Source organism: Nothobranchius furzeri, chromosome 6 (assembly GCF_043380555.1).
Source record: "Nothobranchius furzeri strain GRZ-AD chromosome 6, NfurGRZ-RIMD1, whole genome shotgun sequence".
Taxonomy (NCBI): Eukaryota; Metazoa; Chordata; class Actinopteri; order Cyprinodontiformes; family Nothobranchiidae; genus Nothobranchius; species Nothobranchius furzeri.
Genome location: NC_091746.1, coordinates 78590099 through 78618074, shown reverse-complemented (window position 1 = coordinate 78618074; position 27976 = coordinate 78590099). Strand labels below are relative to the sequence as shown.

Below are 27976 nucleotides of genomic sequence, written 5' to 3'. Positions count from 1 at the left end.
TCAAGAACTTTCAGATCACAAGTGGTGTGATGTCTGCAACTGGACAAAAGTCGAAAAAGAAAAAAAAAGTTTTCAAACTATGAGACTGTTGCGAAGTAACGTCATAAAAATTTACACTGCATTCAAGTGTTCGCAGTTTCTCCATTGTTGTACTTGCTTTGTAGCAAATCCATACTGATTTTTAGTGGTAGTATGTTTACTGTTCTAGAAAGTTGCATTCTGAAATTATTAGAATGTTAAAGCTCTTCATGACAGCAGAGTATTTTTTTCCTTTGTAAGAAAATTGTGGACCTTAAAACTTTTCCACATATTTTTACAGTTGGTTAAATTAGGCTCAAAATAAAAGTTTGAAAGGTGTTCAAGTGTACGTTTATTATTTTTTTCATAAGTGATTCTCTATATAAAGCCTCGTTGTTCTTTAAAGTTGCGTTTAGGTGGTGAATGTTTGTTGGCTATCATAGTTTGTTTAGAAATATTATTAAATATGCCTAACTAAATATTACTAAAAAGAAAAAGATTGTAAGCAAATTTAAATAAAAATTTCAGGAAGTATTTAAAATTTTGCACTGGCATTTTTACAGTTCTATTGTTATGCAAGGTCTTTTTCAGTAAGATTGAATTTAATTTAATGTACAACAAAACAAACATTATTGTAAATCCAACTGGAAAAAGGCATAAAATAACAGCACGATCAGGTTAATTCATCAGAAAAACATTGTGTAATTCACCTGTAAAAAAAATTCCGTTGTTTTTACAAAATAATTTTGGCAGCTGTGGTTGCCAGAAAAATTCTGTAAAAAACACTTTGAACATGTAAACAGTTTTACTGAACGTACAGTAATTACAACATTGTTTACTTGTAAAATCTACATATAGTCTCATTAATTTATACACATTTTGAGTGTGATTTTTATAAGGGATATTTTGTTTAAAATACAGTAAAAAATGTTTTTTTAACAAAATATCCCTTATAAAATCACACTCAAAATGTGTATTAAATAATGAGACAATATGTAAATTTTACAAGTAAACATTGTTGTAATTACTGTATGTTCAGTAAAACTGTTTACATGTTCAAAGTATTTTTTACAGAATTTTTCTGGCAACCACAGCTGCCAAAATTATTTTGTAAAAACAACGGAATTTTTTTTACAGTGTATCTTATTTAAGCTTTAAGCATAGCTTCCATCAATAAAATAACAAGGTTTTTGAATCAACTAGCTTATACATGAAACATGTCCCCACAACCCAGGATTTCAAAGCCCAAAAGCGAGCTTGGCACGTACCGGGAACAGAGATAAAATGGCCACATTTATTGCCAAAAAGACATCAGGTAGAACAGACGAAGCTAAATGTAACACAGATGAGGGATTTGGCAAACTAAGAAAAAGAAAAAGGAGGCATTTCTAGGGTTAATGCAAGGGTTAAATTAGGTCTGGGAGTGCCAGAGCACAGGGTTTTTATCTTGATTCATGTTGAAGCTCTGCCCATATCACAGCTTTCAGATACTGTGTTTTGCCAAACAACCAGATGTAGATCAAGTTATTTTCTTTGATTTTTAGATTATCTGAGCCATCATGCAGCAGCTGCATTAATATTCCCTCCAAATTCAGCGTTGTAAGTTCTGTGTGCAATTTACGCCAAGTACTGTGACACATTTATATGCTTTTAACGTCTGAAGCGGTAAGCAGTCACGCTCAGGATATAGCAGGCACTTCAGAGTGAAACATGTAATTTTCATCAAAAGTCCAAATGTCACTTGTCTAGAAAAACATTTTACTCCTTTCTAGTGTTTGATAGAAATTATTGCAAAGTTTTCAATTTTGCTGCAGAAATATTATTTGCACTGAAAGAAGAAATATGTCGGCTCATGAAAGAAATATGATCAAAGAAAAATAAAAAAGAAGTGACAAAGATACGCTAGCATCAACTAAGTGAACAGATCTCAGGAATGAAGGATGAATATAATTTACTAAACATTCTGACATTATTCTTCAACTTTACCAAAAGATTAGTGTGAAGGGGTGGGTACTTGTGTGTCAACTGTGGCCAAATTCCCAAAACTTAATAATGATATTGCTTAATAACAATAATAATAATAATAATAGATTTGATTTATTGAGCACTTTTCATTTAATTTCATTTATTTATAAAGCCCCTTCTGCGACCAATGCAGACGCCCAAGGTGATGAACACAACACAATAAAAACATAAAACCATCAGAATAAAATATAACAATCGTAAAACCAACAAAATCAATTAAAAGAGGAGAGTAAAAGCAAAAAATTAAATCCTGAAAAAGATTAAGAGGCCGGGGCAACGAAACCGGGTAAAATTTGCTAATCCTGAAATGCCTTGACAAAAAAATGGGTCTTAAGGCGAGTCTAAAAAACCCCCAATGAGGGTGACTGACGCACCACCAAAGGCAACTGGTTCCAAAGTGCAGGTGCCAACACAGAGAACGCACGGTCCCCCCCGTGACCTGCACTTAGTGCGTGGGACGATCAACAGCTCCCGGCCGGCTGAGCGAAGGGCCCGCGAAGGGGCATGCCTATGCAAAAGGTTGCCAAGATATGCTGGAGCAGTTCCGTGTAAGGCCTTGTATGCCAGCACCAAGACCTTGAATTTTGCCCTGTATTACACAGGCAGCCAATGAAGGGATGCCAACGCAGGGGTGATATGCTCCCCTCATTATTTACACACACATTCACACACTGCTGGTGATGGTTAGCTACTTTGTAACCACAGCTGCCTAGGGGCAGTCTGACAGTGGCAAGGCTGCCATTTGGTCCATCAACCCTCTGACCACTACCAACATAGGCAAACAGGTGAAGGGTCTTGCACGAGTACACAACAGCAGAATTCCCACAACCCTACGATTACTGGACTACTTGCTCTACCTCCTGAGTGAGCTACTGCTGCTCTGTCATCCAGGAAGGCGGATGCCAATCTTGCTAAACTTTCTTCTTCTCCTTGTTTGGTTTTATGACATAAATTTGGTAACAAGAAGTTGTAGCAGCTGTTTTCACACAAAACCTAAGGTCATTTTTGCAGCATGTTGAAAATAAGATATTTTTGGCATCAAAATGTGTATTTTAAATTCATAAATACCATATGTTAAATCCATGGCACACATCAAATGGGACCAGAAAATACCTTTTATCGATACATAGAATCCCATTCATTATTTTTGGCAGTAGTGGACCCATGGTCCAGAAGTAGATGGACTTTACTTAGGGCTTCCTATTGTGGTTGTTGGCAAAAAGCTTGGACCAGCTTGTTGATCTTATAAAAGATCCTAGATGTGACGAGAATTTGGAGAAAAAAAAATCTAAAACAATCTCTCTTCCTTCATGTAGAATAAGAAGACATTTATCTGATTAATGAAACTATTATGGATTATTTTTCAGATGTTGGCTGGTATTGATCCATGTAGTTCTGACCTTAAAGCTTGTTCAATTATTCTTTTTTTTAATCTCATTACTTTGTAGTTAGTAAAAAATAAAAAATAATAAATAAAAAAAAACACCACTGATGGGTGTGCCTCAGTAGGTGGGATTTATTGACCATCTTAATTTGCATGCTCAAATAATTATTAAAACACTCAACAATCATTCTGAAGATTTACAAGTTGGAATATTTCCCTTTCCCTTTGGCAGGACCATCTGAGATTGCTTGGCTGTGAGGGAAGAAGATAAAATGTCATGAATGGTAACTAAAAACAAGATATTAGTAAAAATCCAAAACTTTATTGCAAGAGACAGTCAACTGTGGCAACTCATGGTGCATTATTTGTCAGTAGGATAAAACCCGAAAGAGAGGAAAAGACTTTTTTTACTGACATGCACTGAGCTAAAGTTTGCTCCGCAACAGGAAACTGATTGATTAAGCCATTAAATCCACATGTGCACACTGCATTTCCCACACAAACACTAATTCAAAGGCACAAATGTTGCACCCACACACAAACACACATTTTTGTGCAAATTGTAACTTGCATGCTTGATTTCCCAGTGCATTAGGCGCTGTGAATGCATAGCCCCAACATATGTAGGGACTAATACAGTTAGATTCCAGGTCTTTGCTTTCATGTCTCCTCACATAATGATATTAGGGTTGATTTTATAGTTTGATCCAGCTATCAATGTCAATCATGTTAGCACTACTTAAAGCAGCAAGCCCTTCGGGGGGATTGGGGAGGAAGGAAAGAGGGGAGGGAAGGGAGAGAGGGTTGCAGCTTTCTAATGCAATAAAGCTGCCAGATCTGAGAGCTTTTTATTACATTAATATGTTCCTGGATAATTATATCTTATCTACCAATATGACTTAACCTAAAACCTCAATCAGAGTCTCATTTATTCAATCACCTCGAGAAGGAGATGGTGACACAAGGGCAATCAGACCCCAGCTACTTGCTACCATCCATATGGATTCTGCATCCTCTCCAGCCACAGAGACACATGTAATTACCACAAATTGTACAGCGTTCAGCATTCTGTAAGAGCTACTGTTTGCACATTTATTGAGCACATGGACAAAACAAGTGGTGCATCTGGGGATTTGGGTTGTTATCAGATGTATGAGGAGGTGTTCCGCAGATTACTCCATCGACTTTCTGTGGTATGCTAAACTGCGTAGTCCTGCATGAGGGTTGAAACAATAATGGATGTACGTTAGATATCATTAGACTCAATGATCAAGTCAAATTGACTTTTATGTCAGAGGGATTTTTCTTGCAAGTATTGATTACAGTAGCTTTGGGGTTTTCATTAGGCAATAATTTGATAAACCCTGCAAAAATATGAGAGTCAATACCCTCGATCAATTCAAATGCTGCTTTACCTTTCATAAATTAGTTAGGAAGTTGAAGGGCAGATCTGTTATCACTCAAAATGACTTGCAAGAATTTTCCAATGAGATGTATGGAGGTCATGGGGAAGTGTGAGGCTCCCACTGGAGCTTCAGTCACTTGCTGGATGTTGAAACGATAAACTTATTTCTTCAGATTTGTTATACAGAACAAAACAGAATAAACTCATACAAATTGCTGCTAATAAACATTATTTTTAATCATACAAAATAAAAGCTAAATACCCTGATGATAATGAAACTAGTTACAGAACCACCTTGTGATTTGTATTTCTAAATACCTGCAGCCTACGAGCTTAAACCCTAGGTTTAACGAGACTGTCTGTAGACCTTTTTGGGATATTAAATGGCTGATTGACGAGAAACATGGCTGTAACGAGACAGCAGTTAGTTGACAAATTGGAAAAGATAATACAATCTCTTTCAGAAAGTAATTTAAAATTAAATGAGGAAAGGTGATGTGTGATCCCATAAAGTGTCTAAAATGTAGAGTGCTTACAAGTTAAATGAGATGCTTGCAAAATAAGCAAAAAAAAAGGCCACAACAGCTAAAAAAGATAGGAAATGTAACTAATATACCTTGAAAATGATGGAATGACCAATGAATTTGCTGTAATATAGCAATATACCCACATTGTGACCAGTTCTGCTATAATGTATTTCATGTTTGTTTTTCCACAAATAGGTATGATCTCAAAGACGAGAAGAAGACACTGTCTAGGTCTCAACTTGACTGCAAATTTATAATGAGAATAAAATTAAATAAATGAGAAATGAAAAAGGTTAATCTATGCTAATTTAATATTTAAGAGAAATGTTAACTGACTGTTTTTCCCCTTTTTACTCTTCAGTGGTGAAAATTGGTACGTTTTAAAAAATGCCCAAAAAGTTTTTTTTCTCAATCTACGTGATGAATTGGTGTTTCATCATACATGTTTTTTTTTAATCCTACAAAAAGAAACAGATCAGTAAAGATGTGTGATTTCATATTCATGTCAGGAGTTGCTTCATGCTTTTGAATTGCCCCTTGAAGCAAACACAACAAGTAGTTTATTTATACAGCACTTTACACAGAGAGAAATCACAGCATGCTTCACGGACAAAAACAAACTATAAAACTGATAAAATGTATAACATCAAGAAAACATGGAATAGTAAAAGTAGAAAACGTAAATCCGAACCGTAAACTAGCGCAATGAACTTCAAAAATATGCACCTTTACCTTCACACTAAAATGTTTCTTCCCAAAGAAATGAATAAATAAAATAAAATAAATGCTGAGTCTTGTTGGTCTGGTCTGCCGTAGAGCCCTTTGGATAAACTTTTGTATTCTTGTGTAGTATCCTGGGTGACCGGGGTACTTATAGAGAGAAGCCAAAACAAAAACTGAGCCTAAGTCACACAAAAGTGACAAACTACTCAATTTTAAACTCTTAAACACAAATTGCAAGTTTAAAGAGCAAGTCACCCCTTACCAGAGTCTTACTCCACTCCCACTTCCTGTTTAAAAATGCAACAAATGCTGCTGCCTGGCAGACCAAGACAGCGGAGCCGCAAACAAATACACACACACACACACACACACACACACACACACACACACACACACACACACACACACACACACACACAGGCTCACAACGACATTGTGACATCATGATGTACCTGCTAATTTCACAGTGTGCCTCTTAGCCAATACCAATGGCAGACTTAAATTCAAATGCAGAGCAGAGTTTTTTACCTGAAGATGACGCAACACTGATAGTTTTAGGCAGAATACTTGAATGATAACTAAGATGAACTAATGTGCCAAATGATTGACTGTGTGTGTCTGCAGCACGATTAGACACTCATTTGTATAGATTATCAGCAAAAACAAGTAGATTTGAGGGTGACTTGCTCTTTAAGGTTTTTTCCAAAGTAATTTCCTCCTTTAATCTTCGACCAACACTGGTGGTTACCTGAACCATATCTGTTGATGGGTGATGCAAAAGAACATAAAAACAAGGTTGAAAAAACTCGAGTATGTTTGTGTGTAAATGATAATCAAAGCAAAAATGCAATGCAAATGTGACAATGTGTACAAGAATTTCTTCAAACAGCCGGAAAAACATTAAAGTGCATCAGATCCTACTGCTGCCACCCCCCTCCTCCCAAAAAAAATTAAAGCAGCCTTAAACGCATTCTGCCTCTCTACTTGAATTTGGTGTAATAACTTTACCTTTCAAGCAAAATAACCCTTCCAACACTTTTCCACGATAAAGGTAAATTATTTTTGAGTATTATTACTTGTTGGGAGGGTCAGTAAATAGGTCCAAACACCATTAAAAGATACATTTAAATGCACAAGTCTATTGACATTCCAAAGTACATTCATGTAAAAAATGGACATGTTCCAGTGGCCGTTTGGGTTAGAGTGATAAATGAGCATTTGTTGGATTTAGAGGAACAGGAAGGTTTTCTCATGAACAAAAAGCAGTGCAGACTGATTATTAGTCCAAATACCAGGAAATAAAACTCCTAGTCCTGCCTTGTGAAGCTCTCTGATCTTGCAATCTTAGATCCTGAAACAGGAGCACCAGGACTTTTTGTACCCAGAGTCCATCTAGAGACCACTGCAAATGTATTGATTAAATGGCTGATATACTCATTTAAAGGTGTTAATTAAACTAATCAAAATCTGTGGAGCTATGGTTCAATGTTAATCTATATTGCTACTAGGAAGTATTTATTTTTGGGGGTTGGCATAATGTTTAAGATATATGTCCAGCTGTTACTACAAACTCATCTGCGTTGCCAAAAGTGGCATATTTTAAAGTTTTTGTCCACAAAAGACTCTAATCACTTTAAAGTGGATCTTCCTAAAAGTTTCTTCTCTGTGGGTTTGTCTCCTCTGTGCTACTATTACGACAATAATCCGTTCATTTTCAGAAGCACATAATCAGAGTTGCCTGGGGCCGAGATGGTCTTGGCCCCAGGGTAGAGACAAGGCAGATTCCTCTCTTCCTCGGTCTTGTTCTTTATGTGAGCAGGAGACTGCTGTCTCCATCCCCAGGCTGAGATCATCTCTCCAGCAGGCAGCTGGCCTCACTTTTCCCCAGTCAGCCACGTCTGATCATCTTTGTCAGCATTTCACTTGGTACATTAGTGTTTGGTTATTAAATTCGGTCGATTCCCTTCACGCTTGAATTGTGTTTAAAGATGCTCATTTTTTATCTAAATTACTTGATACTTAGCAGTTAAATTTAGCATAGTCCACCTTCATCAACAGCTATCCACCATGTTTAGCTTTTAAAATAAATAATCAGAGAAAAGCTCAAGTGAAATGTGTCGACTGTAGAAGTTCTGCAAGACTTAGGCCTAGTCCACACGTAGCCGGGGTTTTTTGAAAACGAATATCCGCCCCTCCAAAAACTTGCATCCACACCACCGCGTTTTAAAATAAAAACTCTGTCCACACGTACCCGGATAAATACGTTGTTAAGGACATGCCAGACCTGTAGGCGGCAGTAGTTCCCCGTTCTTAACCTCGTCCTTCATCTGTGGTCTTCCGCAAAGAGCAGTAATTCCACTTGCAACAACAAACAAGCAGAAAGCGCTTGGACAATTGATGGATCGGGTAGTGACAGTGGCAGAGCGCACCTCTGAGGGCATCCATAATGCCGGCTAGTGTAAACACAGGTCGCACACGTGATGTCAGCATTTTTTGTCGCAGAAAGTGACGTTGCGGACCTTAAAACTCCGGTTTTGTCCGTCCACACGCAGACACCCAAAACGGAGAAAACGCAGATCTTCACTTTGGCCGGAGTTTTTAAAAAGATCTGTTTTCGTGTGAAAAAACTCCGTTTTGGTGTGGATGACAGGCCAAAATGTAGAAAAATATCTACGTTTTGGCAGATCCCCGGCTACGTGTGGACAGGGCCTTAATGCTACAGTTAGTGTGGTGTCAAAAACAAAACAGAGGACAGTTGGATTTAGCTTCTCTGTGAAACTCGACTGATCTGTATTGTTCATCAACACCACGACATATCGAGGTAACAGTTATAATGGCTTAGTTTTTTTCAAGGCAAAAATTGACCTACAGTAATTTCTTACGAAACCGAGTACAACTTACACCACTGAACACATCAGTTATGGTGAAATACATCCATATTACAACCAAATCAGTATGTTTAAAGATAGAGAAATCATCTAAAATGAGGTTATTGTGACCTCTCCAAGTTTCTGCATAGCATGGCTGTTGTGTTGGACTTTTGATAATCACATTTTTCAGAGATAATCAGGTCATTATTATTTTAACTTGGCTGAGAAAGCCTAACACAGAAGGACTGGGACAGAAAATCAGCACGCTGACCAGCAGGTGAACTACCAGCTGTTTCAGACACAACAGATTTGTCTCGTCTTTACTGTCCACGAAATGTTGACCGTTTCAGAGTCGTTTCAGAGTTGTTTGTGTGAGACATTACATTTGAACAATTGTTGAATTTTTTTCATTTAGTATAGTGAGTTTGGCAAAGAATGCAGGTCGGAGAATAGCACAGTCATTCAAAATAGTCACAATTGATAATTGGCTCTGGAGCATGGGGGGGGGGGGGGGGGGGGGGGTGCTGTTAGACAACAAAAGGTTTTATGAATATTTTGCCAAAATCAAATCCAAGCCTTTTCATAATGAACTATAAAGATTCTCCAGCACCTCTCGTAGGTAATAACTGACATGAAAAACACAGGATTGCTCACAATTATTGTCTCAACCGTCTCAAAAATGTAAATGTTATTGTTGTACAAACCCTTTCGGTTACAGTCCTGATGACTTTCAAGCACTTTATTTAAAATCCAAATATTTTCACAACCTGGAAAAAATAAAAACCATTAAAATTAGAACCTAGTGCTTGTTTTTTATTCAAACATCCTTCTAGTTTTTAAAAATTATTTGGTTTCTTAATTTGTTCAATGGGGATAAAAATATGTTGGTACTCAAAAGTGCTTCACTAAAGGTCAAAAGGTTGCTTGGTGATCATTTCACAGCAGGGAGTCAGGCAGGTTGGTTAAATGACTTTAAAAGTGATCAGCTGTTTTAGATGTCCTCTGTTCAATTTAAATCTGAAGCAATGGAAATGAGACTCCTAAACATATGCAGTTGGTGCTAAATATACCTTTTTTTTTACCTGGGTGTCTTGTCCAATGTAGCATTTGGGCTCTTTCTCAGAGCTTGCTTTCAACAGCTGATAACGCTAAGTTGCTCAAAGTTAAGGCCGGGGACACACTGGCCACGGAAGCGCCGCGAAAATGGGACCGCCTTCATTCGGCGCCCTTGTTAAGCTATTCTATAGACCACATGGGCCGCCGAAGCGCCGCGAATCGCCTCGCGCCGGCGCTCCAGCCCGCGCCGTGCAGCGATCATTTCGGCGTTGGCTCTATTTTTTTCGCGAGCCGCGGGTGAATCGCGTCAATTCTGGCAGGAAGTCAAACGTAGACGTAAGAGGCAGGCCGGTAAAGTTAACAAAATAAAGCATTTCAAAATAAAATTCCGCAATAGTCAAATGTGTTCGTAAACAGACACTGCAGAAAAACCACACGAACACGCACACACATACACACACATCGAACTTGTGTGCGTGTGTGACCACGTGAAGGGGGGAGTGGTTTTGGGTGTCTTTTCACCGGAGCAAACAGGACAGAGAGGCAGAAAGTCTGAGGCAAGCAGTTAGGATGATGACTTTAAATTAATTATGGAAAATGAGAAACACAAGGAGCTGTACGACCCCCGAAAAACATGATTGTTTACGTACCCATGTCGGAAGAAACTGCTAGGATACAGCTGCAGAATTGGAGCGGGTTCCAAGAGATTCACCTGGCAGAAACAACTCATACCATAGGTTCACACACACACGCGCGCGCGCGCACGCGCACAAACACTCAAACGTAGGAAAAGAGCTGAGAAAAGGCAGAGAGGAAATGGAGGACACCAAGTGTTTAAAAGAAAAACTACAGCTGAGCCGAGGCGCGCCTCGACTGGGGCGCGTCTGATCTGAACTGAGAAGCGGCGAGCAGCGGCCGAATTTCGTGAGCGATTCGCTTCTCGGCGCTTCGCGGCGCTTCCGCGGCCGGTGTGTCCCCGGCGTAAAGTGGTTTGCTGGTGCACACTAGACTGCAGCTTGTCGTGTGGCGCATTAGGTGCTGACAGATGGGATTGAGAGCATGGGGAACCAATGATTTATTGCTGCGTCTGGGACATTTAAAGTGGCGCGACTGCTAAATCTAGAGGGATCATGATGCCAGGATAAATGAAAAAGAAAGATGAATAAACAGTGAATCAAACAAAAACAACCTTACAAGTTGTCAATTTTATTGTTGTGAGTTTTTATTGTATTTAAATAATACTAATTAGACCGGGAAATAAAAAAAGAGAATAAAGTGAGAAGTAAATGAAGCAACAAGTAGAGGGCAAAAGCTGTAGGTGTAAAGAAAGCTAACAGAATGAACTGTGTTTTAGACAGATGTCTCAGATCTGGGAAGATACAGATACTAATGAAAAACATTTGTATTGTTGGCTTGTAAAATGCATTATACAAATGTGTTTTAAATTGTATTCATTCTGGATTAAATTTGAAGTTTGGCTGCAGAATAGACACAGATAAATAGTGATAGTCAATCTATGGAAATATTGTGTGACATGATTAGTGCTAAAGAAACTTTATTGTCTTTTAAAAAGCTAAATTATTTCTTAACATGTTTTGCGGAGTTCAGGTTAACACACAATTCTATAATCTTTAAAAGTGAATCAGAAGAAAATGTGTTTTAAAAAAGTTGTGTCAAATATTTTGATTTAAATTTATAACTCAATCAAAAACACTGAACTCTCTCAGGCTCAAAATAAGTTTTGATGAAAGGACGAACAACTAAGTCCTTCAGGGGTACTTCTGAGTTATACGTATGTGGAGTAACCAGGTAGGTAGGTTTTAACGTTGCAAATCTGCAGCGCCTGCCCCCAGAGGGTTAAAGGACCTGCTAACTTATTTTTATACATTAGATGGTGTTCTGCGGGGTGGAGCCAAGTGTATGTTTGCGTAGGGCAATGGTTCCCAAACCTTTTCTGCTGGTCCCCCTTGTACAAGAAAAACATTTCATTCAGAGTTATAGATGAAATGTTATCGAGTAAAACGAGCAGTCCAGAAGTAATTTATTTTACCCCATAAGAACCCATGGTATCCTGTTGTTTTACTCTAATATCGGGTAAAGCAAGCTAGAGGCTAATGGTGAGCTAACAATGCTAACAGTGAATTAGCAACAACTAGTCTGCTTTAAAAATGTCTCAAGCCTCTTTTTTCCAATTACCAACAACTCGATATTACAGTGAAACCAATTCATCTACAAATGTGACCACAGGATGTAATTTTTACTTCATTCTTATTTCATGCACACTTAAAGGTGTTGAACACTTGTTTAATCGATACATCTGCTTTGGTCTCTAGTAGGAACAAATGCCTTGCAAGTCATATTCGGAAGTTGATGTTTTATCTCCACAATCCCGGAGGAGTTCTGCTGTGTGGTGGAGCTAGCTAACTGCTAGCAATAGCAGTCGGCTTCTACTAGTAGAGCTCTTCTCTGCTGTTTTCTGGGCCCTAAAACAACAGCAGCCGTCCTGTTGTGAGTCAAGATGGCAGGGTTTCCCCCAGCGCTTTATAAGCCTGGTGGTCCGCCAGGCTTTGCTTGGCCACCCACCAGGTCATGCCCCGCTCCCCTCCCCGACCCTACCGTGACCACTGGCACAAACGGCGCAACGAAACTAGAGCCCTCCATCAGCTGATACTGGTGAGAAACAGTAGCGGAACGTGTGCAACCACCCCACCCCAACTCTCACGGAGGAGCGCTGCGGGACGGAGCATTTTCCTGATCAGAAAACCCCTTCGCTGCCAGTGTTTTTCAGCATTTTTACAGTTTTTTTTTAAAGAGTCACAGAATGCTGCGTGCTATGATGATGTCAACACCAAAAGTAGCAAAACAAAGAGGAGACCCACCTCTTACATCAGGAAGAATCCGCGTGATTCGAGCGTTATCCGTTCTTTTATCCGTTGTGGAATTGTAATCGGCAGAAGCTTTCCCGGTTCGCGCCTCACTTTTTTTTTACAACAGCGGCCCAAAACAATCTCCTAACACATGGATTTTCTACTTACGGATCACGTGACATATGTGGCTGAAGATCGGCTTTAGAGCTGAGATGTTAGTTCTCACAGTATGGGGGCTCGTCCCGACGCCCACTAATGCCAGTGAATGAGTTAATCATCTATTATTATTCTTGTTTTACTATTATTATTATTATTATTATTATTATTATTATTATTATTATTATTATTAGTGGTGGTAATAATAATAGTGGTAGTAGTCCTGTTCCCTTTTTTATTATTTAAAATGCTCAATTTTACTTTTTGGAACAGTGACAAATACAAGGAGTGATGATGACTTAAGGCTGTCACTAAATGAACACATATGTACACACAATTTACTTTATATGTGGAACTGGTCAGTGTGTAATCAGTCACTCAAACTGTTGATGGAGCAGTTCACATGGAAACTCCCAGGGGAGCTGTGTGAGCATGAAGACCATCAGTCTCCCCCTAATGATGGTCCAACCTCACAACTCCTATTTAGTTTTATGTGCCACATTCAGCTAACTGTGACATCTGTGTGCTTGCTATCACACTCCCAAAATCTTTCTCTGTGCCGCTCACAGTTTTGCAAAGCTGCGCCCTTTCACCTGCCATGGCTTCTGCCTATGGCTATATTCTACCCAGGCTCCCTTGACCCAAGCTGGTAATGCATTACGCCCCAGATCAATTGATAGATTGGCCCTGTCTGAGCTGCCGTAACTAAATCAGCTGCTCCTGATGATTCAGCACCGGCCGGGGAGCCGGGCCTGCTGTCACTAATCACAGATCACCAGCAGCAGAGACAGGTATGGACATTCTCCTGTCACTTGAACCTAATTTATTGCCAGCAACCACATTGATTAACCTTGTGCTGTGGTTCAAGCTTCCGATAAAAATTGGTGTGTTGGTAGGGAGGGGGCGCTTATGAAGATGGAGGAGGAAACATAGAGGCAACTGGATGTTTACACAACGTCAGTAAACTTAAAATACAGCACGGACTATAAAATCAGGAGCTATTCGGGTGGCTAAGGGTTGCTAATCATCTCTGTGAAGCAGTGATTTTGTACTGACCTGACACGTTTCTCTCTAACTGAAAAAACTTAAGGCTAAGCACCGAGAAACTTTTCCACAACTCCCTCTGAACATGTAGAAGGCATGGTGCAAATGTCAACAATCCATCTTTCATGATAGGCCAGTCAGTGCTGAAGCTTCAATTATGTCATACCAATTTATTTGCATAGCACTTTCAGACACAACAGGAGGGTTGTACAAAGTGCTGAACAGTAGCAAAACATGAAAGCAGGACAACACATCGACTAATTAAAAGTTCCATAAAAAAACACAAGGAGCATAACACACACACACACACACACACACACACACACACACAAAGTAGTTCTAGAATCCTAAGAATAAAACCACATAAGAAAAGGGGGAGGGGGCTCGATGAATTTTGAGAGGCAGAGCATTCCACGGCGTGGACGCAAAAACCGACAACACTTTGTCACTGCGAGTCTCACGAGATCTCGGGACCACCAGGAGGAGCTGGCCAGCTGAGCTGAGTGAGCGCAAGGGGCGATAAGGGGAGAGGAGAGATGTGACATAAGAGGGAGCCAGTCCATCAAATGACTTAAAAACAAAAAAACAGGATCTTAAAAGGGACACATAATTCAACTGGGAGCCAAAAGAGCTTTAAAAACTGGGAAGATGGAGTGTCGTCTGTCCAAACGTGTTAAGATCCTTGCAGCAGCATTTTGTATCACCTGCAGGCGGTGAACACTTGACTTATTGACGCCATACAGGAGGGCGTTAACGGTAGTCGAGGTGGGATGTTACAAAAGCATGAATGACAGTTCCAAGTTGGTGCTTATTAATTATAGATTTGAGTTTAGAAATATGTCTGATTTCGAAAAAACACAATTTTACCACTAAGTTTACCAGAGAATCCAGTTTAAGTTTGGAATCAATTGTTACACCAAGGTTCACAGCTGAAGATTTTAGAGAAGGAGCCAAGGGATTAAGTCCAGGGGGGGGGGGGGGGGGGAGGAATAGGTTCATTCAGGCAAAGGAAAAGCCAATTCTTCCCACAATTAACACAAAAACACACAACCATCGATGCCATAGGTTTAGATAGCAGGAAAAGAATAAAGTAAAAATTCTCATTGTGTGGTTGGTTAGGATATGATCTGCAGTAGATTTTCTATTTGCTCTAACTGACAAAGGTTGTGGTTGTTTAAAATCTTAATAAATAAAGTATATACATCATAACATATCAATAATATTTATGGAGGAACAAAGTTAAAAAGTGCGATTTACTTCTAGTGTGCTGTTGAGTGATTTTAGGTTGTACTCTGAAATAGTAGAAGTTATTGTAAATAATCTGTCAATGCTTTTTAATACACAAATCATTTCTGTTCAGTATTTTAGTCTTATTTTCCTGTTTTTATATGTTTTTATTTACCCTGTGTGAAAATGCATGTTGGCTTTACCCTGAACTGCTGATAGTACACCTCAATTCCCCTACTGAGTGACACTGAAAAATAATCCATTCTATTTAAATTTGTATTTCTAACCCATATTCCACACTGGAAACATGGACGTTCAAACCGTTCATCGACAGTCAACATGATCGGTTTACTCGCGAGCTCCAATGCAGTCCAGTACACACCGGAAAAGTCTTGGCTTCCTCGCGGTACTCCTCACTGGACTCAGGAGATCACAAAATCCCTTGAGACTTCAAAGGTCACGGTTTGTTTACGCCACCCACCAATAAACCAAAAAGATGGAATCACATTTGATATCACTGTTTGATGTCATATATGATGTTGTTCCTCTTCACTGCCAGGATTAAAGCCATGAAAAACTCACTGATGCACATCTCCAAAGAAACTGGAAGTAAACAAAGTTGTGAGGTCACACGTTGTGAGGTCACACGTTGTGAGGTCACACGTAGACGCAAATGGGACCACAGGTGCTCCCATTTGCGTATCTGTGTTCAAATGCTTGTAAAACTGAAACTTTATAAGATAGAACAAAAACATTTTTTGCATAATAAACCGAAGGAGTTACGCTTATATCTCACATACTGAACATGTCACAGAGCGCTGCGTATTTCCCCTAATGAGTTTGCAAAAAACAACCAAAATGTGCAAATAAGAAAAGCGTTTTCATTCAGACACAGACACGGTTTTGTTCTGATCTGCAGCTCACAGGGCTTCACACGCTAGAATAAACATCGTCACGTTGTCAACATGAACTGTAACATGATTATCACTCACCCAATCACCTGCTTTGACATCATTTTCCCGCGAACTGTAGTTCTTTGTAGTCCCAGTCTTTCGGACTTTTCTTGTGCTTTTTCGCAATAATACGTTTAGACAAACACATCACACACCACTACGAACTTCCAACGCACTCACACACCACTACGAATGTTTTCATGAATCACAGAGCCGCCAAACGGTACATCTTCCCTCCTCGAAGCAGTTGACGCCATTACGGCACCAGGTCATGTTTTACTTTCAGTTTCCTCACGTATATATTCATGCAATATTCTTTATTATTGTTATTATTAGTGAGAGAAAAGGAAAACTATGTACAACTGAAAAATTTGTAACAAATATTCAACATTAGAATGTTAAGACTCCTGCAGATTATTATGTTTTTGTTTCTGTTACAGTTGATATAAACGAGTGTATCTCAGAAACTATTTTATGGAAGCACTTTTTGTGGTTGTTCGAAAGGATTGTGTGCAACTTTTGTTCATTGACAATTTTGAGGGATAAAGGTGTGGCCTTTCTTTATAATGAAAAATATGTATGAAAACAAACGATTTTCAGTTTCTGTATGGATAATAGCATTTTTTAGTAAAATATTTTGTTGCTATGAGCACTTTGCATAGATATTAAAATTTAGAATGTAATGGTTGTATTAATTTATAGAAAGTTGAAATACTCTAAAAAATGGCACCACAGCATGTAAAAATGTAGATATAAGTTCTGGCGAACTTGTTGTATGGCAGGTCTTAAAGGGTTAACTGCAGAAATTAATGTGTCTCAGAAGTGGCACGTGGCAAAAATAGAACCTGATTCCTTCTTTAGCGGTGTGGCGTGGTGAGCCACTTCTAACCCTAACCCTCAGACTATAATGGATTTTAATTTGAACCAATGATGTTCCTCTGCCGTTACGCACTACTAATGCTTCCAGTGTGAAGTAAGGCTAAGATAAGGTAGTTGTCAATAAGATTCTATAATATGCTATTTTTATCAACTTACTTAGGTTAAAACAGAAGAATGTGAACTTTTTGTTCACCCCTTGATTACTGATTAAGGCTTTTAAAGCTGTTTTTCGGTCCTCTAAATAACATATTTTAGTAACTGGTTCAGTAACAAACAACAAAAAAGCCTTTTGTTGACAATGCCTCTATGATTTGCTCTCAGTTCCTAGCTTGGACAGCCAGAGGCTGTCAACAATCTCGCAGATGTAGCTTCTGAAACACAACTCATGGACCTAATGAACCAAAGAACAATTACTTGAGCACAAAGCTGCCATGACTTAAGAGAGAAAAAAGCTTGTGGGTGGTCAAGATAAAAAACTAAATGGCTTTATTTTTTTAAGTGCCAGAAGAAACTAAAATATTGAATATTCAAACATTTCTTAACAATACTTTCTTTTCGGTGATCTTGTATTATTTTACAGGACATTTTTTAATTAAAAATGCATTAGTGGGTGGTAGAATATAAACATTATTACAACAACAAAGGATCCAGTGAAGGAAATCCAAGTTTATCTGACATAGAGTCTAAAAATTAACTGACATCTCTCCAACTGTATCTGGTATCAAAAACTCCTGATCCCATCTACTCATCTGACAAGCTCAGTTCCATCCAATCATAGCAATGGTTTGCTCATGACAGCAGACTGAGAAGTTGTCAATCTCAGATTCAGAAAAGCAGGTGCTCGTTTTTCTCTTCCATAGCATGAATCATGTTCATAGTCAGCCAGGATTTGGTGCCTGCAGACACTGATAGACTAACCAGGAGCTAGCATACCAAGGACGTTTATCCACCACATTTTGAGATCCTATAAACTCTAGAATAAAAAATGGATTATTTTTGAATAACTTGAAACACATCATCATTGAAAGGAACAAACTGCAATTTTATAATGTTGAGCTTTGCTTGATAAACAAATTAAAACAGATATTTAAAGGGACTTTTTGGACTTGAATTTTTATGCTGGCGATTGCCCCCTCAGGCCAAAAGCGTAACGGCAGCTTCAATAGTAGGCTCTTGCACGAGGCGCGCATGCTGTACGTGCACACTCCTTAACGAAAGTAACAGCTGAGACAGTTCCGCGTGTGTGTGTGTGTGTGTGTGTGTGTGTGTGTGTGTGTGTGTGGCCCAGAGGACAGAGGACAGGTGAACACGCAGCTAATTAATTAAATAATTTGGTTCTATCCCTTTCTCTTCAGCACAGCCGACAAAGGTTTATGATGGGTCAGTCCTCCTGCATGCTCAGATCATTCCCTTCCCTTGCTTGAAAAATTGTTCCAAAATGAAAATTGAACCCACATCTTTTATATCCGTGAATTCAATGCCGTTCGGCAAGTCTCAAATCAAAATTTGGGCATTTTACTGTAAAAAATATACCATTAGTGTCAAAAAGAAACTCTAAATAAACTGTGTTCACATCCAGAATCGAACCCAGGTCTTCAGCATGAGAGTCAGACAACTTACAAGGTGAGCTACACTCTAGTAACATTCACAGTATCTATAACATTTATATCCTTGATAACAGCTGAAACAACGTTCAGAGAACGGTTCGGAGTGAAAATGGCTATTTTCTTGCTAATTTGCAGGAAATATCTAGAAGAAAGTTCTACAGAAAGTAGCTAAGTGTCCTCAGAAATGTAGCTAGCTTTGTCACTAGGCGTTAGGAACAGCGACTTTGTCGCTGAGTTGGCACTACCTCTCTCTCTGCTGCTAAAGCTACTGATAGCAAATGCTACGGGCGATGCCTGAGCGTGAACGCGCATGAAGCAGCCTGCTCGACCCGAGCATCTCTCTTTTTCTGTGATTTTATAGAAAAACAGGCAATCACAGTAAAAATGCCAGGGCTCATTCTACAGGACCAGGGCATTGCAGGAGAATACATGAAGAAGAAATTTATTATTTCTATGCATGTTTTGGCTGTCAAACTTCCATAACGTCCCTTTAAAGGCTCCCTATGAAAATGTGAAACTCATAATTGTTACTAAAACTAAAGAGGATTAGTGGACTCAACAGCTTAGACGTAAAAATTAAAATAGATATTTATGTATTAGTTTGTGTCGTGTTCGTGGTAAGATTCCGATTGCTCATTAGGTGTTTCAGAAACCTCTGTTTCAAAAAGCGAGCCATTTATGGGGAGTATTTCATAAAGATGTCCCTCTCCACAGAAGAACAAAAAGAATCAATACAATGGAAGTTTTGCTTTAGTTGCACACCATTCACAGGTGGCCTGTTGGATCCGAAATTACTGCACATTTTCAACAGGCATCAGAGGCCTTTGGGCAAACAACAAAGAATAAAATAGTAAAAAGTTTTTGTATTTTTTTTCCCCACATCATTGACATTATTTTTAAAAGCAACTTTTAAGCTCCGACTCTTTCGTTTTTTTCAATACATTTACTGTGGCCTCTAGTATGAATGAATGTCTCGTGAGTCCAAAACATTCCTGTTTTAGGAAGTAGACGTTAGCCAGAGGGGTGGGGGCAGACAACGGCAGGATTTGGAGACTTACTAACATAAATGATATCCGGACATCTTGCCTCTGACTGGGTAACAGGTGACGTTTTATCACGTTCAGTGTTTAGATGCACCGGCACCAGAGGAGTGAACAGACCCCCCCCCCCCAGGTGCCGTTGTGAGTGATTACCCCCAAGGCCCTAAGAGTGCATTTGCATGAATGTGGTTGGTGAAAATATTTAACTTGCTAAATAAAACAGGGGAACAAGTCACCACAGGACTGCAGAGATGGGAACCATTCACGCACCCCCTTAACTTACCCACACCCCAAGGCCCTATGTGCATGTGGTGATGTGATGGAGCAGGAGGGGGGAGATGTCTGAGGACCGGGAGGAAAGACCAGCTTGTTTGTTTAGAAGATTCTGAAGATGACTTACATCCCTTTTTTTAAATACGAAGGGTAAACTATAGAGCACAATAATATATAGTTACTGCTTTATACAGACTGAGAAAGCATAACAAGAATAAAAAAAAATTAAATTAATATATTCTAGTATCAAGAACAAACTTTAAAAAGAGTCAATATAACAGTCCATAAGATGGGTGTGTGATTAATGGGATTACTATCTTATGAGCTGCCATTAATGGAAAAATCTTTAGGAGTGTTAAATAAAATAACCTAATGATTCGTAGGTTGGTGACAGAGTATACAAGAACACCTATAATTACCATTGATTTAGACACAGCTTATGACCAGCATTTCACAAAGACGTGGTTTGAAGGAAATATATTAAATGTGAGCAACGGATAATCACCATCTTCCTCGGTCTCATGACCTTTAAACTGTTTTGCCGATAACATTGCTGTATTAAAAAGATATCTCATTAAATGAAGAGCTCAATGCAGTTTCCTCAAGAAAGTTATCATGTTAGCAGAGCTGGACGGTCAGTTACTGTGTGTTACTTATAACTGCTAAATATATTGTGGCCAGAAAATCTGACCATCTATATCACATTATATGTATTTATTTACTTGACTGAAATAATCAATAATGCGTGTTTAACTTAAAAAATGCTGCCATTAAAGGCCAAACCTTTACTAGATTATTATTAATATTATCAAATTGGACAATCAAAAAAATGTATTACATTAAAATAATAAAATAACAAAATTAAGTTTCCAAATTCTGTATGTAACAAAATGTTAATTTATAAAAATATTCAAAAGTGAATGTGATGTTTTTTTTTATTATTATTCAATCAATTAGTCAATCAATCAAGCTTTATTTATGTAGTGCTTTCCACCACCCTCAAAGGGTTCTGGACAAGAAAAGTGGCAAAGATAAAAGGAGCAAGTCATAAAAACATTAAAAACAAAATAAGAACATAGACATTTGTGAGGAAAATAAAATGCCAATTAGATAAAATTTAGATAAAAGAAAATTATAGTTCGTTAGTTAAAAGAAAGCTAAGAACAAAAAAATAAAAACCAGAAACCAAAAGCTTTAGGAGAAAGCCATCCTTTAACAATGACTCTTCAACCTGCTCTTAAAGACTGCCAGTGATGGGGACTGTTTGATTGTGAGTGGGAGCTGATTCCAGAGAGAGAGTGCAAGGACTTGAAAAGCCGATCACCACGAGTCTTAAATCGGGTGCGAGGAACGATAAGCAATTTCTGGTCAGCCGACCGTAATGACCTTGAGGGAACATGTTGTACTAAGAGGTCCGCTAAGTAGGTGGGGGCACTGCCTTGGAAAAACTTCAACACAAAAAGCAGAATTTTAAACTGTGCCCAGTATGAAACTGGGGGCCAGTGAACAGAATCCAGTACTGGAGAAATGTGGCCCCTTTTCCTAGTTCCAGTCAAAAAACTAGCAGCACTGTTCTGCTCTAATTGCAGGCGATGCACAATAGTCTGACCCAACTCAGCATAGAGGGAGTTACAGTAGTCAAGTCTAGAGATCACAAACGCATGGAGTACACGCTCCAAGTGAGTTCCGGAAAGAATAGGCTTGAGTTTAGTAAGGCGACGTAACTGAAAAAAAAAACAAGACCGAACTACTGAGTTGACAGAGTCCAATCTATGAGCAGAATCAAGTCTCACCCCCAGGCTAGTGACAGGGAAGAGAAGGTGCACAAATCAACAGTAGAATCTAGATCCGAGCTGCAGCTTGTGTGAAACATGAGAAATTCCGTTTTACGTTCATTAACATACAGGAAGTTAGCTACAAGCCATGCCTTGACCTCATTTACACAGGTCTCAAGGTTTAAAAAAGAAGCTCCGTTCCCCAGAGACAGTGGAGAATAGATCTGGCAGTCATCAGCATATAACTGGAACTTAATGCCATGTCTGCAAAAGATAGAACCTAACGTAACAAATAAATTGCAAAAAGCAGTGGTCCAAGAATTGAGCCCTGCAGAACCCCCAGCACAGAGCCTCCCAAGAGAGCTTCCTCCAATCTCACAGAACCTTCTACCATATAGGTAGCAACGAAACCAGTCAAGGCCAAACCCAGTGATCCCTACAAATAGTTCCAGGCGATCAAGCAGTGTACCATAGTCCACTGTGTCAAACGCTGCCGTAAGGTCCAATAAAAGAAGTGCCACAGAAAAACCCTGATCCAAAGATATATAAATGTCACTCAAGACCCTTAGTTGGGCCAATTCATTGCTGTGTCCAGGCCTAAATCCAGACTGGAAAGCCTCAAATAAATCAGAGTCAGATAAGTGAGATACCAGCTGCTGGTATCTCACCAGTGTATGGGTATTATTATTATTATTATTATTATTATTAGTTTTTGTTTTTACAATTTTTTCTACCTTGAAATTTTTATATATTTTTGTATATTTTTGTGGTCAGTTTTTTGTGTTTCTTGAACAGATTTTTTTCTTGAAATAGCCATAATTGATATAATTATAATTACAGTTATTTCTCATCAATAATCATAAATTTAGTGCCTCAATTGTTTTACTCATTCTAACAATATTTTACACGGGTTTTTCCCATTAGTTATTGAACATGCTACTTAGAAAAACTTGACTATATTTATTTTTTTATTCCAGATTTATATACACTAATAGTAAAACCCCAGCTGAGCCAGCTCAATGACCAAACTAAACATGCTGCCCAAGTATCAGATCCCAGATTAGTGTTACATTCTGATCTATCAGAATGAAGAATCCATTGTTCTTGTCACTTCAACACTTACGTTTTAACAGGCATATTAGGAGAAAATCTATACTTTTATGGGGTGGATGCGTGGAGAGGAGAAACACCTCAGTAAGCTGTGTTGTATCCATATTTCAAAACCCACGCTTAAAAAAAATGTATTCACATTTTTTATCTTACATTTTATTTCCCTTTTTGTCCATTTTATTATAATTTTAATTAATTATTTTGTTGTTTGTTTTTTTGTGAAACACCTTGTGATTTTTATCTTAAGAGGTGCTGTATTAAAAAAAATCATCTTATTCTTGACTCATCTTCCAAGTAAATGGCAACTTTGTATGTGGTTCCATTTTCATTGCAGATAAACGGTAAATGCTGGTGCATTATCCCTACAGATTTGTCAGAAAATGATTTCATGTGAAATATGTAGCCACAGAGTGATGTAAACATTTGCTAAACTAGCTGAAACTGTAGGAAAGTATGAACATGGTGGTAAACGCTGTGTGTGAAGTTGTTACACAAACACCAGCACACATAATGCATGGATATCAGACAGTTGAAAAGGAAACTCACATTGTTCATGTACTCGCTCAACAAGTCTTGAAGGGCCTGTCGAACCGCATTGCACTCAGCCACAATACGTTCGCGGCGGTCATCGCGTGTGCACGAGGAGTCGGCCATTAGTGCAGCACCACTGATGATGCTCTCCAAGCGCTCCTCCAAAGAGGGCCTGAAACGGGCCTCGCTGAATGTCAGTGGATCCAGGATGATCTTGTTCTGCAGGACAAAAAGGCACGTGTGAGGTCAGAACAGCAATACGGGTCCTGCTGGTCAAAAGGAAGATCGCTGTAGAAAGGCTGTATTCAGTTGTGAGTCATAAATCTGTTTATCTTTACTGACTTATAAAAAGTGTGTCAAGTGTTTTGTGAGAGTAATGCAGCAGTAAAAGACAGCAGCTTCTGCCTGGAGGGAGTAATCTGTCCAAACAGATCACAGACGTATCTGCTGACCACATTCAAAAGTATGTAGGTAGCCTGTGAACTTGTGTCCATGCTACAGATGTGGTAAGTTTTGGATGTCTGAATATAACAAATCGCTCTCATCAAGTATCCAAATTTAGTTATTTATGTTAAAACAAATAATTATCTTCACCCAGATATAAAATTGTGACTATACAAACTGTTATTACAGGGGGCTGTTGGGAACATTATTGTGAAGAAGCTGGTTAAATCAGATGTTTTTTCCAAGCTGGAGCCTCAATTTGTACTAAACAGTTGTCATTTCCTATAATGTAATTACTGTTTTGCTCACAGTGGTCACCATTTTGTACCAGCACATTTACCATATGTATTTATTATTATACGAACTATAATTGGGCTTTATTTTATGCCAAGGTAAGTAGAAAGCAGGCCTAAGCAATTACAAAGTGGGTGTAGGAAAGCATGAAAACAGATGTTTAGGGCACAAAGGGGCCAAGGATGCAAGGAAGGTACAACTTGGAGAAACCACACAAGTCCTGAGTAATGCACCCCCCCCCCCAGCACACACACACACACACACACACACACACACACACACACACACACACACACACACACAGACTAGAACATGTACCTTTATCTATTAAATTTACCATAATTTTACTTATATAATTAGTAAATAAAAGTGTTTAAAGTTTTATCAGACTGAAATTTCAAATACTTGCTTAGCTTAGCTGTTGGTTTTATTTTTTTAAATAATTAATTAAGATGTAGTCAAGTTGTAAGCTCGAATAAGGAGGACTCCCTAAGACAATGACAGTAAGCCATGAAGACTAAGAGGCGAATCTGGGGCTGGATAAAAAAGGTCAAACAAGGGGCAACTTGACTTGAAGATGATGATTTTAAAGTGAAACTGCACTAAAAACCTGGGTGCTAATTTTCCGACTGTGAGCTGGTAAACAGAATAATGAAGAAGGAAAGCGACTATAAACGCATTAGCTGTGTTCATTTATTCTATACACATTGGAATGAAAACAACAACTTAATGTGGAATATAATTATAAGAGAGCCAAAGTTAAAAATATTCTTTTCTACAACAACTTGCTAAGGTTTGCTTTCACAAGGAAAAAGGACACAGATGCAAGGGTCAGAATGTTAATGCAACTTAGTTTTGTCCTACTGTCATTTAAATATAGCAATTCCTTGACAACAAAACAAATGAAAGGGCCTGTACCGTGCTATTTCACACATTCCAGAGCAAAGACGTGCACAGTATATGATGAAATAGTACGGTTGGCACTATTGAGATGTCATTTTTTTATGAAAGTTCTTTTTGTGAGCTATTCCTTCAATCCGGAAAAAGCTTGGATTTGATCAGACCCTGCCTCCACCTGTGTGAATTCCACAATAGTACACAGCTGCAGACCCGGAGACCACAGATTCATGTCGTCTTGTCCCACTCAGCGATTGCAGAGTCCTATCCGAGAATTCTCAGCCAGCGGGTAGCGCACACACATACACACACGTACACACACGTACACACACCCAAAAAGCCCTGAAATGTATTTATTTTTACCATTTGGCGTGTATTGTTCCCAATCATAGAATAGTTTTGAAAGGTAATGTGTCAGAAATTAGAGAAGAGAGGAAAGAAATTTAGCACTGTGTGAATCCTAATGTGACAGAAATGCAGAGAAGATGAGTTTATGCGGGGAAACGGAAGTGTCTCTGGGGACTCAAATTATTATTCCACACTTGGTGTCAGTTTGCAATTATTATGGAGTTGAGAATAAACAGCAAAAAGAGAGGAAATGTTAGGCTAATAAAGGCTGGGGGGATTTAGGGAGTAATTGAAAATCACCCTCCAAGAAGTTCACAAACTGACTGCAAAGTATTTTTCAGTCCCAAACTATGTTGTTTTTGACATTTTTGTTTTCTTTTGAGTTCATTAGCAATTTTCTTGCTGTTGGCCTTTGCTTAAGATGCCAATTCACCAAATAATTTGCCAAATGCACAGAAGTCTGACAAAACGCTAAAATGTCCTTGAAGAAAAAATGTTAACTACCTTTGCTCCATTGTGCACACACTAAATTGAATCTGTTGTCTGAAATGATTGCACAATGCAAGAAAACAAACAAATAAGCAAAAGAAAAATATATGTTTTTTCTTTCATTTATGACTACTGCTGCAGTTGTCATTTAAAGGCTCGCTTCAGGATTATCGTTTTCGTCACTCTTCAGTTATCCTGCAGAAACGTTGTCTGCGGAAGCTTGATATTTTGTGTGAGGACATAATCTGATAACGAACGAACATCAAGACCAAAAGCAGCCTTCTGTTTGGCCGACAAAAAGTGCAGCCACTGCTTTGACCCTACTTTAAGGCACAAACCAGTGAAATAGGGCACATGTCGTATCAGCCTATGTCAAACACGCCTCCGAGGACTAACCGGTATTTGATGACAATTATTATGTCTGCAAGGAAAGTTCAGCTATTTTGAATATACCATTGTATTTATGAAGGTTCAAGAGCTCTCTGACTTTGACTTTTACTATGTCTGACAAAGTTTTCTTTTTCTATTTCATCCCACAATTCCCCAGAGGTGACATTAATCATACTCTACTCTGACTAATTTACCTATGAATGACATGTGACACAAGGTTAGATTACCGCTGGAGTTAGGCAGCAGCCCCTCGCAACTAGAGCGAGAAATAAGTGGTTCATAGATTTGCAAATGTAAGTATTCAGAAAAATAAAACTGGTTTAATCTTTAAAGTAAACAACACTTTTTTTTTGTTAAGTCATGAAATGCCCAAAAAGGCATTGGGCACTCATCCAACTTGGCACACATCAGCTGTGCGTAGTGAAATCTCCCTCTGTTACACAACAGAGTGCAACAACTCATCTCTCCACACTGAAAGTCATACGTCAACACTCTTCACTCTGAATAAGTGAAGACTCCATGATTTTACACTTATAAGTTAAAAAAAAATCACACGTGATGAATGAACAAGATGTTTAAATCAAATGTTTGAATAATCTGTTGCTCAAATCAATGAATTTGAAATGAATATTGTTCTTACAATGATCCATTTATATCACAAATCACTGTGTTTGATTTAACACGTTAATCATTGTTTACACTCATACACATTACAATAAGATACTCATTAGGTTAATGTGCACCTCACATAAGAGTTTTAAGACATTCTTATTCAAAGTGTTAAAAACGTCTTTGTATCTGAGGAGGGCGTGGCTTTCTGAGGGATGTTGGTAAATACTCAGAAACGTGTCAAATTCTCATTGGCCAAACTTGGCCACAACTCATAACATAGTGGTTTCATAAAACAAGAATTTCTTCCCGAGTAATTCAGTTTCTAGCTGACTCCCCATTCGGCCAAGTCGGGAAAGAAGCATTTTTGAAACCATTTTCTCATTTGACCTCCTGTCAAAGCCTCTCTGCAACGCTGCGGCTGATACCAGACAACTGGCTCTTCTAAGAGCCAAGCAAACATCCGCCTTAGACGCAAATATGCATTCCAGCTTCCTGCCTTCACGTCGAGGGATCTCAGACTGGACGGGTCCTATTGGAACTGTCTACGGGTATCAGAGTTTACACCACCGGCAGTGACCATCGACCCCCTGGATCGAACGAGAACTGTCACACCAAGGGTGTGTAGACTTGGTGCGACAGATTGTGTCTGATGAGGGTTTTAGATTTGTAGCTACCAATGAAGGAGAAATATTGGAGCCAGAAAAGGAGATAGTGGTTATGGTTAATGATTGGTCTGGTGAGGAACTGCAGCCAAAATGCCTTTGGGCACACATCAGCTGTGCGTAGTGAAATCTCTCTCTGTTACACAACAGAGTGCAACAACTCATCTCCCCACACTTCCTCAGTTTTATCCTCAACTAAAAGGCCATCTGTGTAAGCCCATTCCCATTTCTCTAAATGAAAACAACTAAAGTTGCATCGGCAAAAAGTGGCCAGCTGTGAACACATGAGTGTGAGATACTGTGCACCATTTCACAGAAACACAGGCCACATGTGGACAAATCCAACAAGCTGGCTGTATATCCTAGAGGT

At 38.8% G+C, this 27976-nt stretch overlaps 1 protein-coding gene across 3 annotated transcripts in view; it reads right to left on the bottom strand.

The window, feature by feature from the left end:
• Positions 1 to 27976, bottom strand: part of ctnna2 (catenin (cadherin-associated protein), alpha 2) — a 439259-nt gene that overhangs the window by 320247 nt on the left and 91036 nt on the right. For all 3 annotated transcript variants that reach the window (XM_015943640.3, XM_054744800.2, XM_054744799.2), the window contains exon 7: positions 23486 to 23689. In XM_015943640.3, the coding sequence (XP_015799126.1) occupies positions 23486 to 23689 (204 nt within the window). The remainder of the gene's footprint in view (positions 1 to 23485; positions 23690 to 27976) is intronic.